General features: G+C 42.5%; 1 protein-coding gene and 1 long non-coding RNA gene across 7 annotated transcripts in view; one reads left to right on the forward strand and one right to left on the reverse strand.

Annotated features, from left to right (window-relative positions):
• The window catches only part of LOC110072891 (uncharacterized), a 601,139-nt gene extending 593,304 nt beyond the window's left edge, over positions 1 to 7,835 (reverse strand). For all 4 annotated transcript variants that reach the window (XR_013538529.1, XR_013538527.1, XR_013538526.1 and 1 more), the window contains exon 1: positions 5,982 to 7,835. This is a non-coding gene — a long non-coding RNA (uncharacterized LOC110072891). The remainder of the gene's footprint in view (positions 1 to 5,981) is intronic.
• A 10,404-nt stretch (positions 7,836 to 18,239) lies between these two features.
• MMS22L (MMS22 like, DNA repair protein) overlaps positions 18,240 to 19,046 on the forward strand; it is a 113,882-nt gene continuing 113,075 nt past the window's right edge. The window contains exon 1 of one of the 3 annotated variants that reach the window (XM_020782627.3): positions 18,240 to 18,416. Coding sequence is in view for 1 of the 3 variants with exons in the window: in XM_078380297.1 (XP_078236423.1) it covers positions 18,425 to 18,438 (14 nt within the window). In the remaining 2 variants the exon portion in view is untranslated. Of the gene's footprint in view, positions 18,439 to 19,046 lie in introns of all 3 variants that reach the window. The other 2 variants (XM_020782707.3, XM_078380297.1) reach the window with 2 other exon arrangements.

The following is a 19,046-nucleotide window of genomic DNA, read 5'->3' on the forward strand; positions in this document are numbered from 1 at the left end:
ACATTCTGGTGCATTTCAGTGGCAACTTCAAAGAGCATATGTACCTTTATGCAGCTTTAGGAATGGATGCTTACAGAAAACACAGAACTTATTCTGCTGGGGTGACAACATCACTTATTCCATTGTTTTGATAAAGAGCTTTATAAAGTATGTATGGACTTCTGTAACCTTTGAATTGCTTGTACTGGTCATTGACCACTCACACTCCATCTTGCAAGACTTATCGTTTTCTTTGTTTCTTTCTTTTCCTTGCCAGAGGAACCAAGAACCTTAAATTCACATTCGAATAGAAAATGCAGGACTAGTTCACTTTGCATCCTTGCACATTCAGACTGCCCTGAGCAACTGAATTGTTGTTGTTACATGCTGTCAAGTCACCTTGGGCTTATGGAAACCCTATGAATGTGCCATCTCCAAAATGTTGTGTCCTCAACTGCTCTGCTCAGCTCTTGTAAACTCAACCCAATGGTTTCCTTTATGGAGTCAATCCATTTTGCATTTTGTTCTCCTCTTTTCCTGCTGCCTTCAACCGGCCCCAACATTATTGCCTTTTCCAGAGAATCCTACCTTCTCATAATGTATCCAACATAGGACACAGCCTCAGTTTCATCATTTTTTGTCTCCAGAGACAGTTCAGGCTTGATTTGATCTGGGATCCACTTATTCACCTTTCTGGTAGTCCAGACTACCCACAAAGGTTTCCTCTAGCACCACATTTCAAACAAATCAGTTGTTTTCTTGTCAGCTTTCTTTACTGTCCAACTTTCAGATCTATACAGTATATGGTGATCAGGAATACCAGTATATGGATTATCTTGGTCTTGGTCTCCCACGACACATACTTACAATTGATGATCTTTTTTAATTCCTTCATTGCTACTCTTCCTAGTTTTAGTTTTCTTCTTATTTCTTGGCTTCATTCTCCATTCGGATTGATTGTTAAATCAAAATATACAAAATCCTTCACTATTTACATTTCTTCATTGTCAACATTAAAGTGTTGTGATCCTTGACAAAACAAGAACATGACTTCTTGGCTGCAAACGCGAATTGAGCTACCACATGTGCAATAGATAACTGCTTATCAGCAAGCAATTCTATTACTACTTTCTCAGAGATGCAAGTGGATGATAGGTATAGAGATGCAACTGGATGATAGAGATGCAACTGGATGACAGAGATGCAACTGGATGATAGGTGATGAAGGACATTCTCTAGGATCTATGTAAAGGAGGAAAGAACAATAAATAATGGATCATATCTTTAATTGATTACATCCAAAAATACATTTAAATTCTATAACTGGAATTCCTAGGTATCTACCTTCAAGATACTGTATACAGAGGGCATCTGATGGAATCTAAGTTCTATAAAAGCTCTACAGAGCTGCGGAAAGGTCAGTGCCTCAAAATAACATGGCTTGTCATTATTAACTTGAAGTTAAGGATACCTAATAGAGAATTATGACCCAATTGTGCCTGACCTGACATGGCTAGCTAATTTCTAAGACCATGAGGACTGAGACAGACAAACTTTTCCATAGGAAGACTTTAGGACTTTAACTTTTCATGATACCACTTCACCTATCCTCCAATTCACAACTTCTCCAACCAGCAAAACTTGGCAACTGAATGGTCCTCCAAACCCATTTAATCTGTGCCATTATCTAAAATAGGCCAGATCAGTTCTGGCAGCTATTACAGGAAGATTCAGTTGAACCCTAAGAATTTTTGAAGGGCTCCTAAATCTCTGCCTCATGAATTCCTTCTGCAGAATCCCCAGGTTGGACTTGACTCTCTCTCCTCATATTTATGCTCCACAAAGCATTTGAGCCCAACCATTAGTCACAAAAAACTTAATAGACGGGTTTATCATCTGACCACCTCTAGCATAAAAAAAATTGTAAGCTATCCAATAGTTCTGGCACTCAACAAAGTAGTGGCATTTAGGTATGGCTTCCTAGAAAATCTCTCACCAAAATGTAGCTATTTAAATGAAGGGTATGGCCATCAAGTGACCAAAATCCACAGTTTTAGTTTCTGGACAATTGTTGAATGTTAGTCTTTACACAGCTGCCCAAATTTGGTTGACATTCTTTTAAGGCCAATTTTATTCAAGGATAGCAAAACCAAATCATCAGCATGAGGCAAAATTGAAATCTTGAGATTGCTAATAGCTAGAGGAAAAAAGGACGTGGAAACCATTCCAGGGATCAGGTCATTAATATAAAGACTAAATAGAAAAGATGCTAGAATGCAACTTTGTTTTGCCCCTTGGTTGATATAAATTTGTTGTGATAAAGTCCCTTGTAAGCTAATTTTCACCTTCAGTGCATTATTACGATGTACCCTGTTTCCCTGAAAATAAGACCTAACCTGAAAATAAGCCCTAGTATGATTTTTCAGGATGCTCCTAATATAAGCCCTACCCCACAATAAGCCCCAATTAAATGAAACCCTGCCCTCCACCATTGTGCAGCATTGTACAGCAATCAGAAGATGATGACATGACTGTATTTGAATAAACATATGGTTGTACATAAAAAAATTAAAACATCCCCTGAAAATAAGCCCTAGTGTGTTTTTTGGAGCAAAAAATAATATAAGACCCTGTCTTATTTTCAGGGAAACATGGTAGGTACTGTATAAGTCAATTTGGCTGTAAGGGCTCTTAATCTATCAGCTCAAAAGCTGATGAAAAATCTACAAAGGTGAACTTCTTTGGGCTCTTAGTGAACTTACTAATTAAATGATATAGGATGAAACCCTGATATATTTTCCCTTTACCCTTTTTAAAACCTGCTCATTCTCCAAGGATGATAGTTCAGTTACTATCCCATTCAAACAACTTGTTCAAAAGATACCATGCATAAAGTTTGGAGGCTACATCAAGAAGGCCAATAATTACAGGCATCTGATGGGTCACCTTTCTTGAAGAGTGTGATTATCTCTTCTCCATTTGGAGTCATAGAGATTTTTCTATATGGAAACTCGATCTATAGTCAAACATTTTCATTCACCTGAAAGATATCAAATAAGGCTTCAAAATATAGATCTTTCTCCCTCCAGAACAGTTTGTGATGTATTCTACTTGGCAGTCTCCTGGTGAGGATACAAAATGTTTGTGGTCTATTCCTATAAAGCAGCCAGATCACAAACCTGTTAATTTATAGGTAATTCCTTGTAAAACATGCACTACTTTTCATCTTCATAGAAATAGCAGTAATGTATAGGTGTTAGAGTACTGGATGGGAGACCTGAGAGATTCATGTTCGGGTTCCAGCTGAAACATAAAAGCATAGGACACAACTGTCTTGTACTGAGTCATGCTGTTAGGTCATCTAATCCAACAATGTCAACTTTGACTGGCAGCAGGGTTTCCAAAGTTTCAGATCAGTATCTTTCCTAACCATCCATAAGATTGCTGGTGTTCTCTGATAGCCTTCTATCTAAGCAAAAACCAGGCCTGACCCTGCTCAGCGTTAAAAATCTGTGACACTGGGTTTGTTTAAGGTCATATGGTGGCTCGTGGGCCATGGTATGTGGTGGACCTTGGGTGCGTCACTCTTTCTCAGCCAGATCTACAAGTATGAGGATAGAGTGAGGAGGAAGAAAGCTCCCATACTACCTTGAGCTCACTAAAAGAAAAGTATGGTATATATTTTATGAATGAATGTGGACTACATTACTGGAGTGCATCTTCCTGCGTGCATTTTATATACAAAACAAGCTGAGTTTAGGAACATAGTTTACATAGTTGTGTGTTTGTTCTGTGCTGTCAAGTTGGAAACGACCTTACTAGGGGTTTCAAAGTATGTAAGATATTAAAATTTTATTACTAGCTCTAATCCCCCAGTGAATTTCCATGGCTGAGCAGGGATTTGAACTCTGTTCTCCACTCTATCCACTACATCACACTGCGAATCTAGATTACACAGTTAGTCACCAGTAATATATTACTGGTAATGCATTATTTTTTTAATTACGTAAAACTGAAAAAACACATTTTTATCATTTTAAGCAAAACCTTTAAAATGGGGACATCTTGTTAAAATAACATTTTTAACATAAGAGGTAAGCTCATACTAAGTAATATATGAAAACAGACAGTAAAAACATTAAAATACAAAAGAAGTATATGTTGTTATGCCGTTGATATCCAAAAAAGTAACACATTCCAGCTAAAGGTGTGACTGATAATGCATTAGTTTTAAGTTTTGCTCTTCTGCTTTTCAGACCATTGACTGTTATAGAGCAAGCTCAGGCCACTATCCAGCAAACCCTAGAAGTCACCAGGACAGTCCAAGCAGCATTTAGAGCAGTGTCAGACAGCTGGGCCCAGTATTACTTAGCCTTTCCCATAATGCCCTGGAACAATGCTACATCTAGTGCATTTTGTGGAGTGAAAAATGATAGCTATACCAACCATCTATCAAGTGTGGTGTAGTGGACAGAGTAACAGACTAGGTCTTTTGAGACCAGGGTTCGAATCCCTGTTCAGCCATGGAAATTCACTGGGGGCGTAAAACTGGTAAAAACCACTCCTTAAGTATCACATTTACCTTGAAAACCCTGTTAGGGTTGCTGTAAGTTGATTTTGACTTAAAAGAGCACAACAACAACAACAACAACAACAACAACAACAACAACAACAACAACAACAACAACAACAACAACATATCCAACCACTCGCTCCTGCTCAAAAAGCCAAGGAGGGCTTGGGCAGGCCTCATATCAGTGCAATTCACCAAGGATACAAGATGCTGATGCTTTGAATTCCACATGTATCTGTACCTTTTAATTATTACTACTTAACTCTTCACAATCCTTACCAAAGTACACTAAATATTTTGCAAAAAATGGGTACCAACACTTGTTGAAATAACAGTTACTAGTATTTTTACAAATACACTTACACTTGATGAAGCACAGAAACAAGGCCAAAGAAATACCAAAAAAGCCCTTTAGCTACAAACTTCTTCAAGAACAAAAAAAAGCATCAGAAAAAACTTTCTATCCATTTTCCAAAAGTATTCAGTTTTTTTCTCCCTTCTTTTCCATACATTGTTCTTTAAAAATGCAAATTATCTCTAAAATATGCTTAGTTTTCCGCCTTCTTTTCTATTTCGTCCCTTTTGTTAGTTTCTATTATGCAACTCTTATTTTTCCAACTGTAAAACTTTTTATCTGTGAATATCTAAGTTCTGCCTTGTGGAAAACTAATTACTGAACCACTGAGAGCTTCATAATGTCCTGCATTTAAGTCCAGAACATCATACATAATGCATAGGAAGCCTTCTCTGCACACTGATTACACCACGCTGTCATTAAGTGAGCAAATTAAAGATGTGAATAATTCACTGGCTGAGCTTATTGTCAGTGCTGCATTGTGAAATTAGAATTTCTAATAAGTACTGCAATTTTTAACCCAATTAACACAGAGAACATCTTGAGTCTGATTACTACAATAAAATTTATTACCTTATTCCTTGGCTTCAAAACAGCCAGGCTAAATACTGTATTTAATTATCCACCATTGACAGCTTCTGCACTAAAAGTGTGTTTCTTAAAGCATGCACACAGACAAATACCTCCTTATAAATATATATACATATATTTAAAGATTGCTATTATTTGAATCAGAATCAAAGTGGACCCGATTAAATCTCTAACAGATCTTGCCATTTCATGGAAGTTAAATCAGTATAAGCTAAAAGCACCACTGCTTTTTAGTGCTAAGCATGATGTCACCAATGAAACCTGCTACACCAAGAGATGCATTTCATTTGAAAAGAAGACTCCCTGCCCATGTAAGGTTTGCAAACCAGGCAAAAACGTACACAGAGAAAGAGTAGAATAACTTCCAGGATTCATCATGAAGCATATCGAGGGCACCTTTGGTCCCTCTTGGCTTTGAAGCCTGAAAAGAAGCCCTTTTTTCCAAAGGTGGTCGTGATGGGGAAGCAGACCGCCTTTCCTTACCTCTGATCTCTGTCTCCTACAGAAGATGCTTTCCTAATAAATCCAACTCGAAGGTACACCCAGCATGTTGCTCCTTCTTGCCGACACGGAAATGCCTCTGCCGGGCTGCAGCTTTTGTGTCGGTGTGTTTCCTCTGACGGTGATGCATTTATTTATTTATTTGTGTAATATCAAAGATTATCAAAAGTCCAACCGGGCTGGTCCCACGGCAGGCTGTTGACGCTCCGCTATAAACTGGCTCGCCCAGATTTTTCGTCCTGGAGAACTTTTGACTACAAAGCTGGGGGGGGGGTGGTTAAAAAGATCCAAGATCGACGCAATTAGGATTTTTAATGGGGTATTTCATCCTCCTCCTCCGCCGCCGCCGCCGCCTTCCCCATCCTTCCTGAGAGAACCAACTTCAATGTTTGCTTGGAAAATATTTTAGGTTCGTCGTGTAGAAAACACACACAAAGAGAGAATAAAAATGGTCTAAAATCAGACAGACACAATGCAGGAGAGAGGGCGAGAGAGACTAGAGAACGGGGATGTCAGCAGAGAGAGAGAGAGAGAGAAATCTGCATATGGAAATCAGGGTTACCCTGGGTACATACTTATTTTAACTATGGCGTAGTAAATCGCTTTTTTAATGCTCAGAAGGGTGGGGGAAAGAACTGCGCCAATAACAAGTTCAACAGCTGAATAAAGTTAACTTTATCATCAAAGGATGTCTCCCCCCCCACACGCCTCGCCTTACAATCAGTACACTGGGAAGACTATGTTGTCAATCATCTAACCAAGTGAGTGTGGGTCAGATCACGACAGAACCTGGGTGAATGGGAGTCAATCCGGTTACACGTGTCTCATGTAAGCAAGGAGGGAAATAGAGGCACATTCTCTCTGACAGTTCTGTTAGCTAGTTGTTTTTGCTTTCCTTTTTGTTTTTTAAATCTGTCTTGCACAAATAAAAGAGAAATTTACTCCTACTGACCTTCAGAAGTATTCTGAGAGTTATGTTACCTCCTCTCTCTCAGCTTAATCCATCTCCCAAGTCTGTTATGAAAATAAATCTAACCGACCCAGCAGGTCTGTTGTCAGGAGGGATAAACTTGGGGAGGAGGACAGTGCGTGCTGCTATAATTCACTCTAGGGAAGTCAGGATATAAACACAACAAATAAACAGCAGCTTGCATTTTTAAAGATTGTGTGTCTGCTTGTCCAGAATGCTTGCAATGTTATACGTGCTTGCAAATAAAATTTGGAAATGTTTAGAGGTGCACAAAACATTTCACCAGGTTTCCATATTATCTCTGTTTTTGTGCCAGCCAATACATGACAAAAAGATACAACATTTTGGCAAACTATCCATTTGAACAGAGATGTTGCTCACCCAGATGAATTGGACAGTAACTGTCTACAAAGTGGTCAGTACAAGCCTTAAGTATGTCTACCCAGAAGTAAGTTCAGAGGAACTTATCACTACCCATAAAATATGAACAGGAGTCCAATAGACAATGTGAGAAGTTGCTACAGCAATCAGTGTCACTTCTAGCTGCAGATACCTGTCCGTGGTTACCCCACAGAAAAACCAGCCATATGATGCATTCACAGAAGCAAGGTTCTGGGTAAAGCAACACCTTCACCATATCACTAAAAAGTTGCAAATGAGCACTTTACAAGATATCTGTCTCACTGACACCTGAAGCTGTGCAGAGGACTAAATGGATAGTACAGATGGGAGCAGGTGAAGATCTTCTCGTTGTACCAGTAACTTCTGGCTGGGGGAGAATTTATGTGTCTCCAAGTCATCCCTATCCTTCACACCATATCCAGATTCAGGACCTAAAGCTGATGCATTAGGGGGTAGCTCGGCCCACCCCAAAGATCTACCAATTCCCTTGACCAAGCCCTCTGCCATACATAGAAAAATTCAGAACTAGTGTCAGTCTTCACATAGGCAAAATAGAAAATGAACTAGGCTAAAATGTCAGTAATAGACAAATTAGATGTTCTACCTAGTGGTGAGAAGAGGTGGAATCCTCTCTGAATGTAACATAATGCAAAACCTTCTTAGGGTAACAGAGCTTTTCCCAAGAAACTCATTGTGGCATTTATAATCCACACATATGAACAAAGAGCCCTGTGACCTATTCATAGAAACAAAGTTTTGGGCTAGGCAACAAAACTCTGTCCAGTTTGGGGGAAGTTCTGATTTAGTAGTTGGCATTTGCATTACTTGAAGGTACGTGGATCCCACAAGATTCAGCGGGACTTGCTCTCAGGTGAGATGCACAGGTTTGTATCTTTCCAGCATAATTCTGTGGGCAAACTTTTGTTAATACCAGAGTAACGTAAAGTTACAAGGGCATAAGTGAATCAGGCATTATACCCAACAACAAATTGAGCTGTTCAATTGAGCAGTCAGTCATGTGCAGCACAACCATTTGCCCAATGAGCCCACAAGAGTGCTTCCACCTCAGCGCTAGCATAACTATGACTCGTGCAACCTTGAGTTGCACAAATGTAGTTGTGCAACAGAATTTTTAGCTTATGAATACTTCCTCAGAATTAAGTGCCACTTAATTTCAATCAGGCTTGTTCTCTGAGACTGAAGGGACAGGGAATGACGGGTCTTAGGATGCCAGCCAAATTTCAAAAAACAAATTGCTAAATTGCTTTGGATCTCTAGGTATGGGGACATATAGTATATGTACAGAAGTGAATACACCCCCCTCACATTTCATAAATATTTTAGTATATCTTTTCATGTGACAACACTGAAGAAATGACATGTGGCTACAATGTAAAGCAGTGAATACACAGCATGTGTTTGTTTAGTCGTTTAGTCGTGTCCGACTCCTCGTGACCCCATGGACCAGAGCACGCCAGGCCCTCCTGTCTTCTACTGCCTCCCGGAGTTGTGTCAGGTTCATGTTGGTTGCTTCGCAGACACTGTCCAGCCATCTCATCCTCGGTCGTCCCCTTCTCCTCTTGCCATCACACTTTCCCAACATCAGGGTCTTTTCCAGGGAGTCTTTTCTTCTCATTAGATGGCCAAAGTACTGGAGCCTCAGCTTCAGGATCTGTCCTTCCAGTGAGCACTCAGGGTTGATTTCCTTTAGAACTGATAGGTTTGTTCTCCTTGCAGTCCAGGGGATTCTCAAGAGCCTCCTCCAGCACCACAATTCAAAGGCATCAATTCTTCGGCGGTCTGCTTTCTTTATGGTCCAGCTCTCACTTCCATACATCACGACAGGAAAAACCATAGCTTTGACTATTCGGACTTTTGTTGGCAAGGTGATGTCTCTGCTTTTCAAGATGCTGTCCAGATTTGTCATCGCTTTCCTCCCAAGAAGAAGGCGCCTTTTAATTTCAGGGCTGCTGTCTCCATCTGCAGTGATCATGGAGCCCAGGAAGATAAAATTTGACACTGACTCCATATCTTCCCCTTCTATTTCCCAGGAGGTGATGGGACCAGTGGCCATGATCTTAGTTTTTTTGATGTTGAGTTTCAGACCGTTTTTTGCACTCTCCTCTTTCACTCTCATTACAAGGTTCTTTAATTCCTCCTCACTTTCTGCCATCAGAGTGGTATCATCTGCATATCGGAGGTTGTTGATATTTCTTCCGGCAATCTTAATTCCGGCTTGGGTTTCTTCCAGTCCAGCCTTCCGCATGATGTATTCTGCATATAAGTTAAATAAGCTGGGGGACAATATACAGCCTTGCCGTACTCCTTTCCCAATTTTGAACCACTCAGTTGTTCCATGACCAGTTCTAACTGTTGCTTCCTGTCCCCCATATAGGTTTCTCAGGACACAGATAAAGTGGTCAGGCACTCCCATTTCTTTAAGAACTTGCCATAGTTTGCTGTGGTCCACACAGTCAAAGGCTTTCGCATAGTCAATGAAGCAGAAGTAGATATTTTTCTGGAACTCTCTGGCTTTCTCCATAATCCAGCGCAAGTTAGCAATTTGGTCTCGAGTTCCTCTGCCTCTTCGGAATCCAGCTTGTACTTCTGGGAGTTCTCGGTCCACATACTGCTGAAGCCTACCTTGTAGGATTTTGAGCATAACCTTGCTAGCGTGCGAAATGAGTGCAATTGTACGGTAGTTGGAGCATTCTTTGGCACTGCCTTTCTTTGGGATTGGGATGTAGACTGATCTTTTCCAATCCTCTGGCCACTGTTGAGTTTTCCAAACTTGCTGGCATATTGAATGTAGCACCTTAACAGCATCATCTTTCAAGATTTTAAATAGTTCAACTGGAATGCCATCACCTCCACTGGCCTTGTTGTTAGCCAGGCTTTCTAAGGCCCACTTGACTTCGCTCTCCAGGATGTCTGGCTCAAGGTCAGCAACTACACTGTCTGGGTTGTCTGGGATATCCACATCTTTCTGATATAATTCCTCTGTGTATTCTTGCCACCTCTTCTTGACGTCTTCTGCTTCTGTTAGGTCCCTCCCATTTTTGTCTTTTATCATGTTCATCTTTGCGCAAAATGTTCCTCTAATATGTCCAATTTTCCTGAACAGATCTCTGGTCTTTCCTTTTCTGTTATCTTCCTCTATTTCTTTGCATTGTTCATTTAAGAAGGCCCTCTTGTCTCTCCTTGCTATTCTTTGGAAGTCTGAATTCAAGTTTCTGTAACTTTCCCTATCTCCCTTGCATATTGCTTCCCTTCTCCTCTCTGCTATTTCTAAGGCCTCGTTGGACAGCCACTTTGCTTTCTTGCATTTCCTTTTCTTTGGGATGGTTTTCGTTGCTGCCTCCTGGACAATGTTACGAGCCTCTATCCAAAGTTCTTCAGGCACTCTGTCCACCAAATCTAGTTCCTTAAATCTGTTCTTTACTTCCACTGTGTATTCATAAGGGATTTGGTTTAGATTATACCTGAGTGGCCCAGTGGTTTTTCCTAATCTCTTCAGTCTAAGCTTGAATTTTGCTATGAGAAGCTGATGATCAGAACCGCAGTCAGCTCCAGGTCTTGTTTTTGCTGACTGTATAGAGCTTCTCCATCTTTGGCTGCAGAGAATATAATCAATCTGATTTCGATATTGCCCATCTGGTGATTTCCATGTATAGAGTCGCCTCTTGTGTTGTTGGAAAAGAGTGTTTGTGATGACCAGCTTATTCTCTTGACAAAACTCTATTAGCCTTTGTCCTGCTTCGTTCTGAACTCCAAGGCCAAACTTCCCTGTTGTTCCTTTTATCTCTTGGCTCCCTACTTTAGCATTCCAGTCCCCTAGAATGAGAAGAACATCTTTCTTTGGTGTCAGTTCTAGAAGGTGTTGTAAATCTTCATAGAATTGTTCAGTTTCAGTCTCCTCAGCAATGCTGGTTGGTGCATAAACTTGGATTATTGTGATGTTGAATGGTCTGCCTTGGATTCGTATTGACATCATTCTATCATTTTTGAGATTGTATCCCATTACAGCTTTTCCCACTCTTTTGTTGACTATGAGGGCTACTCCATTCCTTCTACGGGATTCTTGTCCACAATAGTAGATATGATAATCATCTGAGCTGAATTCGCCCATTCCTGTCCATTTTAGTTCACTGATGCCCAGGATGTCGATGTTTATTCTTGCCATCTCCTGTTGGACCACCTCCAGCTTCCCAATGTTCATAGATCTTACATTCCAGGTTCCTATGCAGTATTTTTCTTTGCAGCATTGGATTTTCCTTTCACTTCCAGGCACGTCCACAGCTGAGCGTCCTTTCGGCTTTGGCCCAACCACTTCATTAGCTCTGGAGCTACTTGTACTTGTCCTCCGCTCTTCCTCAGTAGCATGTTGGACGCCTTCCGACCTGAGGGGCCCATCTTCCAGCGTCATATCTTTTAGCCTTTTGTTTCTGATCATGGGGCGTTCTTGGCAAAGATACTGGAGTGGCTTGCCATTTCCTACTCCAGGTGGATTGCGTTTAGTCGGAACTCTCCACTATGTCCTGTCCGTCTTGGGTGTCCCTGCACGGCATAGCCCATAGTTTCTCTGAGTTACTCAAGCCCCTTCGCCACGACAAGGCAGCAATCCATGAAGAAGACTGTTATACACAGCATGTATAACAGTGTAAATGTGCTGTCCCCTCAAAATAAGGCAACACACAGCCATTAATCTCTAAACCGCTGGCAACAAAAGTGAGTACACCCCTAAGTGACAATGACCAAATTGGTCCCAGTGTCAATATTTTGTGTGGCCACCATTATTTTCCAGCACTGCCTTAACCCTCTTGGGCACAATTCACCAGAGCTTCACAGGTTGCCACTGGAATCCTCTTCCGTTCCTCCATGAGGGCATCACAGAGCTGGTGGATGTTAGAGATGTTGCGCACCTCCACCTTCCTTTTCAGGATGCCCCACAGATGCTCAATAGGGTTTAGGTCTGGAGACATGTTTGGCCAGTCCATCACCTTTACCCTCAGCTTCTTTAGCAAGGCAGTGGTTGTTTTGGAGGTGTGTTTGGGGTCGTTTCCTGTTGGAATATTGCCCTGCAGCCCAGTCTCCAAAGGGACGGGATCATGCTCTGCTTTAGTATGTCACAGTACCAGTTAGCATTCATGGTTCCCTCAATGAACTGTAGCTCCTCAGTGCTGGTAGCACTCAAGCAGCCCCAGACCATGACACTCCCACCACCATACTTGACTGTAAGCACAACACACTTGTCTTTGTACTCCTCATCTGGGTGCCAACACACAAACTTGACACCATCTGAACCAAATAAGTTTATCTTGGTCTCATCGGACCATAGGACATGGTTCCAGAAATCCATGTCCTTAGTCTGCTTGTCTGCAGCAAACCGTATGCAGGCTTTCTTTGCATCATATTTAGAAGAGGTTTCCTTTTGGGATGACAGCCCTGGAGACCAATTTGATGCAGTGTGCAGCATACAGTCTGAGCACTGACAGGCTGACCTCACCCCACCCCTTCAGCCCCTGCAGCAATGCTGGCAGCACTCATACGTCTATTTCCCAAAGCCAATCTCTGGGCACAGGTACTCAGCTTCTTTGGTTGACCATGGCAAGGCCTGTTCTGAGTGGAGCCTGTCCTGTTAAACCGCTGTATTGTCCTGGCCATCGTGCTGCAGCTCAGTTTCAGGGTTTTGGCAATCTTATAGCCTAGACCAGTGGAGGCAAACCTTTTTCGGCTCGAGTGCCCAAAATGAGGGGGTGGGGAAGAAACCAGTGGCTGCTGTGCCACCTGGAAGACCAAAACCGGAACAGGAAGTGGCAGTTTCAGGGGAAATCATGGGGATGGACAGGAAGTTAAACGGGGAATCATGGGGACGAACAGGAAGTTAAAGGACCCAGAACTGGAAGAGAAAGGGGGAATCCCAGCTGCAGCCACTTCAAAAGGTTTGTCATGTGCCAGAAGAAAGGGCTTCACGTGCCAGCTGTGGCACGCGTGCCATAGGTTCGCCATCACTGGCCTAGATCATCTTTATGTAGAGCAACAATTTGTTTTTGTTTTTCAGATCCTCAGATAGTTAATTACCATGAGGTGCCATGTGGAACCTCCAGTGACCGGTCTGAGAGAGTGAGAGCAATAACACCTGTTCCCCCTTCACACCTGAGACTTGTGACACTAATGGGTGTCATAACACCAGGGAGGGAAAATGGCTACTTGGGCCCAATTTGGACATTGTCACTTAGGGGTGTACTCACTTTTGTTGCCAGCGGTTTAGAGATTAATGGCTGTGTGTTACCTTATTTTGAGGGGACAGCACATTTACACTGTTATACAAGCTGTATACTCCCTGCTTTACATTGTAGCCAAGTGTCATTTCTTCAGTGTTGTCCCATGAAAAGATATACTAAAATATTTATGAAATGTGAGGGAGTGTACTCACTTCTGTGATATATTGTAACTCTGGATAAATAGGACTGGAGGTGGAGAAAGTTTGTATTTTTCTGTGTGAGGAGGCTTTAAAACAGGGGTGGGCAACATGCAGTCTGCCACCATCTCTAAGTGTTGCCCAGGGGTGGGCAACATGCAACCTGCCCCGCATCCCAAAAATATTTTAATTTTGAAGGGGTCAGGAAGTCTCCTTGTACTATCCAAGGGTGAGAACAAGGAGAATTTTTTCCAGTTTTTAAAAGCCCATTTTGTAAGTCCAAGGAAGGGTGTGTGCAGCCCACAGACCTCTGTAGTTTTTTTTTAAAACCGTGCATGAAAGCCTAGAGTAGACATGCATCTTAACCTATTCCCAGGTGGTGCCAGGACTCACCAGGGAAGTATTTGTGTTGTGTAACACTAGTGCCTCCAACAACAAAGTGAGAGGGAATAAACTGATAAGTGGTGGGTGCAAGAATTTGGGCCCATTATGCCACTTTTAGCAAGGCCGCAAATTGAATGCCAGCGCTTTGTGTAGCGAGTCTTCATGTTAAACAAACCTTGGCAGCAATCTGCAATAGGGACTAACAGAGCTCCCCGGGGCTGAAGGTGAACCTTGCACAAGTCCTAACAGCACAAGGCACGTAAAAACTCCTTGCATACCACGTATCCTGCAGGAAAGGCGGTACACAAACCAAGAGGCAATGATGCCAGCTGCTCAGATGTCAAAAAGTGTGTGATGCAATTGCCCTGGCTTTGGTTAGCAAGTTTTACTTGTTGATCCGGGCTGCTATAACCTTCTATTGATCTGGTTTTAAAATAATATAAAATGTAACTAACAGTGTTTGTGCACAGCATTTTCAAGTATAGTACAGTATTATGATTTTAAAAAAGCACTCTCAGAGTAAAAATTGTATTCTCTCTTTGTGTGTGCTTATTCCAGGAATTGAAAGTAAATAAAATGGTCATTTGGTCTTCTTTTAAAACATTGAAGAACTTTTATGGTTTTAAGCATATGCTCAATAGAATAAACTCACATTGTGTTTTCGAAGGCTTTCACGGCCCGGATCCAATGGCTGACGAGATCCAGAACACAGCCAAACATATCGAAAAACCCACAACAACCAAACTCACAGTGCTTATACATTTTGGTACTTGTTATATAAACTTGTACTTGATTTAGTTATACTTGTATACCATTCTTAAACTTTGACATATATAGTTTCTCTAACAAATCTATCTCATTTAACATTCATAATTACTAAATACAGAATCTAAAAATCACTGAACTGCTGAACTTCATGTCCATTCCAAACTGGGGGGAAAACATATTGTTCCAGCCAGGAGTGCTACAAAACTAGGAGGAACCAAAATGCAGCCATGGGACACATGCACTGCCTAGTGTGTTTCCTAGATCCTCCCTCACCTAATTTTTGTGGCCTCTCAATTGCCCAGCTATCCTTGTAGAAGCCTGGGAATGGCTGGGGGGAGAGTAAGTGGCCATTGCAGGATATTTCACAAACATACCAGCTCTAATCTAGTCCCTAGGGATTTTTTTTTTTTTTTGCACAACTGGAAGTGCCCCCAAATAGCCAGTCATTACTCCCAGAGGACCTGGGTGCATTCTTATGCCCACAAGAATTGGAATAATGCTAAATCACATATATTGGGGGGGGGGGAGATAACCTGACCCTGGAAATACTCTACCTATGCTTTTGAACTCCTGAGTTAACACAGGGTGGAAAATTGTACTGTTATAAAATTCACTTCTCCCTTGAACTGCACAGGTTTAAGCAGCACAGGTTTTTCATTAAATAAATAAATATCCCTATAAATAAACAAATATTCAATTAATTGTTGTTTAGTCGTTAAATTGTGTCCGACTACTATGCTGCTATTCATCTCCAAGAGGTGGCCCGAGAAAAGTGGGTTTACTGAGGCTCCTGTTGTTGGCAGTGAAGTGGCCTCTGTCAAATGGTGGTGGCCCAGCTAGTCCCTGTCTTGTAATATGATGGCTCCACATGGCAGCTGGGGAGAGTGCTGAAGCATGCTGTACAGTTAATACAGTAAACTCATCTGTTGTGTGTGTGTGCGCGCACACACACATGTGTTTTGTTTGTGTGTGTGTCTTAATCAACTGTTTGTGCTTTTCAGCTATATTTCTGGAGGCATAATATTTATATTTATTTATTTATTTATTGGACTTATATACCGCCCCATAGCGCTACAAGCACTCTCCGGGCGGTTTACAATTTTAATTATAAAGGCTACACATTGCCCCCCCAGCAAGCTGGGTACTCATTTTACCGACCTCGGAAGGATGGAAGGCTGAGTCAACCTTGAGCCGGCTACCTGGGATTTGAACCCCAGGTCGTGAGCACAGTTTTAGCTGCAGTACAGCGTTTTAACCACTGCGCCACGAGGAGTTATACATAGATTTTGAACTCCACAGGGGTGTGGAGAGTGCCCATTTAAACAAGGCTTCTGCTTGTACAAGGAGATGTAAGATAGTTTCTCAGGCAAACTCTGAAAGCGGCAGGCCACTAGTGCAATGAATTGTAATTAAGAACAGGATCCCAGCCATAATTGGTAGCAATGATACTACATAATAATGTCAAAGTCATAATTAAATACTGCTTTTGCAGAATATATTTCTCTGAGAAAAGAACTGGCTTCTGGTTTCAGAAACAGATTCCACAAATTCAAAACTCATTCATGTAAAAGTCTTCAGTCAGGAGTCAGGTGGCCACATGAAATAAAGTTATTGTCCATATAAAGCATCTGTTCAGTAGGGTATGCAACCATTCACAAGAGTAACATCCCATCATAAGCATTTGTACGCTAAGAAAGCTCACCTATTAAATAGTTGTAAGGGACACCAAAACCAAGACTTCTACATCATGGTGGAACTGGGCACACCATCAGTTGCGACCTATAACTTCTGTTAGCTGATAGGCTTCTTGTGATCAGAGCCAGGAAGTACTGTACAGCTCAAATATAGGGATGAAGCAACCTCCACCTTCTCTTGGTCCATGAGATACCATGGCAACAGCCCAGCCATCATAGTTAACAGTGAGGAGGTGTGATGTGGTAGTTGCAGTCCAAAAACAGGAGCCAGATATTAATAATAATCTTAGAAGGAACACTACGGATGACCTAAGTCCAGCCCCTGTCAAGGAGGCACAGTGAACTCCCAATTGCTGGCTCCATTGAGCTTAACCATAGAGCTATCCAGCAGTTCCCATGCCCCCATGAGAAAATGGACCATGGAAGTTTGTGAAATGCAGCCCCCCCCCTTCTCTGCATCACAATAAGATACACCTTCACCAATCCCACTACACTTTTATGCCTTGAGAGGTCTCCAGCGGATAGTGGTGGAAGAGATTACGCTGAGGCCCAAGGTAAAAAGGTAGAGGTTCCCCTTGACAATTTTTTGTCCAGTCGTTTCCGACTCTAGGGGGCGGTGCTCATCCCTGTTTCCAAGCCATAGAGCCAGCGTTTTGTCCGAAGACAATCTTCCGTGGTCACATGGCCAGTGCGACTTAGACACAGAACGCTGTTACCTTCCCACCAAAGTGGTCCCTATTGATCTACTTGCATTTGCATGCTTTCGAACCGCTAGGTTGGCGGGAGCTGGGACAAGCGACGGACGCTCACTCCGTCACGTGGATTCGATCTTACGACTGCTTGGTCATCTGACCCTGCAGCACAGGCTTCTGCAGTTTAGCCCACAGCATATGACTGATGTTGCTGAGGCAGTCTGTGCATATTTATACAGAAGGAAGTCCCAGTGTGTTTGATGTACCTTTTTCTTTTCTTAAGTGTGCATAAAACTGCCCATCCTGCATACTTATCATGCATAAACACTATTCAGCACACAAATATTCTATTTTGAATAGATACAGCTGGGGCACAGAACCAGGTATTTCTACTAGCTGGGAGTGAAACAAGTTCAAATCACTGGGATGTACTTCTAAACAGGTGGCCACAGGAAAAAGAGGACTGGGCTCCTGTGCCTTCCACCTGTGTGGAAGGGGAAAATTCAGCAGGTATTGCTTCTATGATAAACTAATCTGTTGCAATTCCCTTTTCTACAGTTTTCAAAGGCGCAGGAGCTCTGACCTCTTTTACATGTGCCCCCTCCCCCGACTCCTGACTGGACGCCCTGTCACGAGTGAGTTTTGGAGCTTTATTGGACACGAAAGTAAAGAACAGGCCGTTCTTCTAAGCGGGTTTAAAGACGACAACTTTACATTAAAAGTTGTCATCTTAAATCCACTCCGAAGGCGAGGATTACTAAAAACAGGGACTCGCACGGCCAAGAAACTCAAATCCTCCCTTCTTCCGCTTTAAACACAACCCCTGACTTGAACGGCGGGATCACAGGCGGGAAACACGCATCCACACACGCGACCCGCCCCTAAAAGCGCAAAAGCGGGCAGGGCTTCCAGGAGACTCCCGGACTCCTCTGTCCTGTAAGAAAACGTTACGTCACCGCCGATCACCGTCGGAGCACGCGCAGTCGGTCCGTGCTCGGTGTGCGCGGGAGTTACGGAGGAGAGGAAGTGGATTATTTCTGGGAGTTCGCGGGAAGAAGTGGGGTCGTGTGAAAAGGGTGGGTGCTGGTGAGTGTATGCTTGCTTGTAGGTGAGTGTGGCAGAAGAGGGGGGGAGGGGGGATGACCTGCTTGTGCTCGCTTTGATTTCGGGACTTTGTAAGACTCGTGTGTGCTCTTTAAGGCACAGCCCTATGCTTGCTTTTTCTGCAAGTGCTGTTTTCCTCTGCTGGCGGCGAGTATGCGTGTTAGGCGTTCTCAAGCTGATTCCAAATTATGGGGAGTCGAAGAGGGTTTTCGAGATGCATGAGATGGCAGTGCAGTGCAGGAGCTGAAGTAGGGTCCGGGAGACTTCAGTTCAAATCCCCGCTAGACGATGGAAAGTCTCTGTGGGTTGGCAGTGGTAAAACCACGTCTTAAATATCGTATATACCTCGGAAACCTTACTAGGGGCGTCTAAATGTTGATGTGACTTGACAGCACATAACAACAGCGAGATGTTGAAGGACTGGTTTACCATTGCCACGTACACACCTGGTAGAGTGGTTATTTGAACACAGATTACTCTTTCAAATACAGTACACTACATAGGCTCTCTATGATGAGTGTTCCAGCTCCGATTCCTTCACGTTACTATTTTGTAATAACACTGGTGTTCTGCACTGACCTAAAATGCTCCGCTTTTCCTATTCAACGGATA

Source organism: Pogona vitticeps, chromosome 1 (genome assembly GCF_051106095.1).
Source record: "Pogona vitticeps strain Pit_001003342236 chromosome 1, PviZW2.1, whole genome shotgun sequence".
Taxonomy (NCBI): Eukaryota; Metazoa; Chordata; class Lepidosauria; order Squamata; family Agamidae; genus Pogona; species Pogona vitticeps.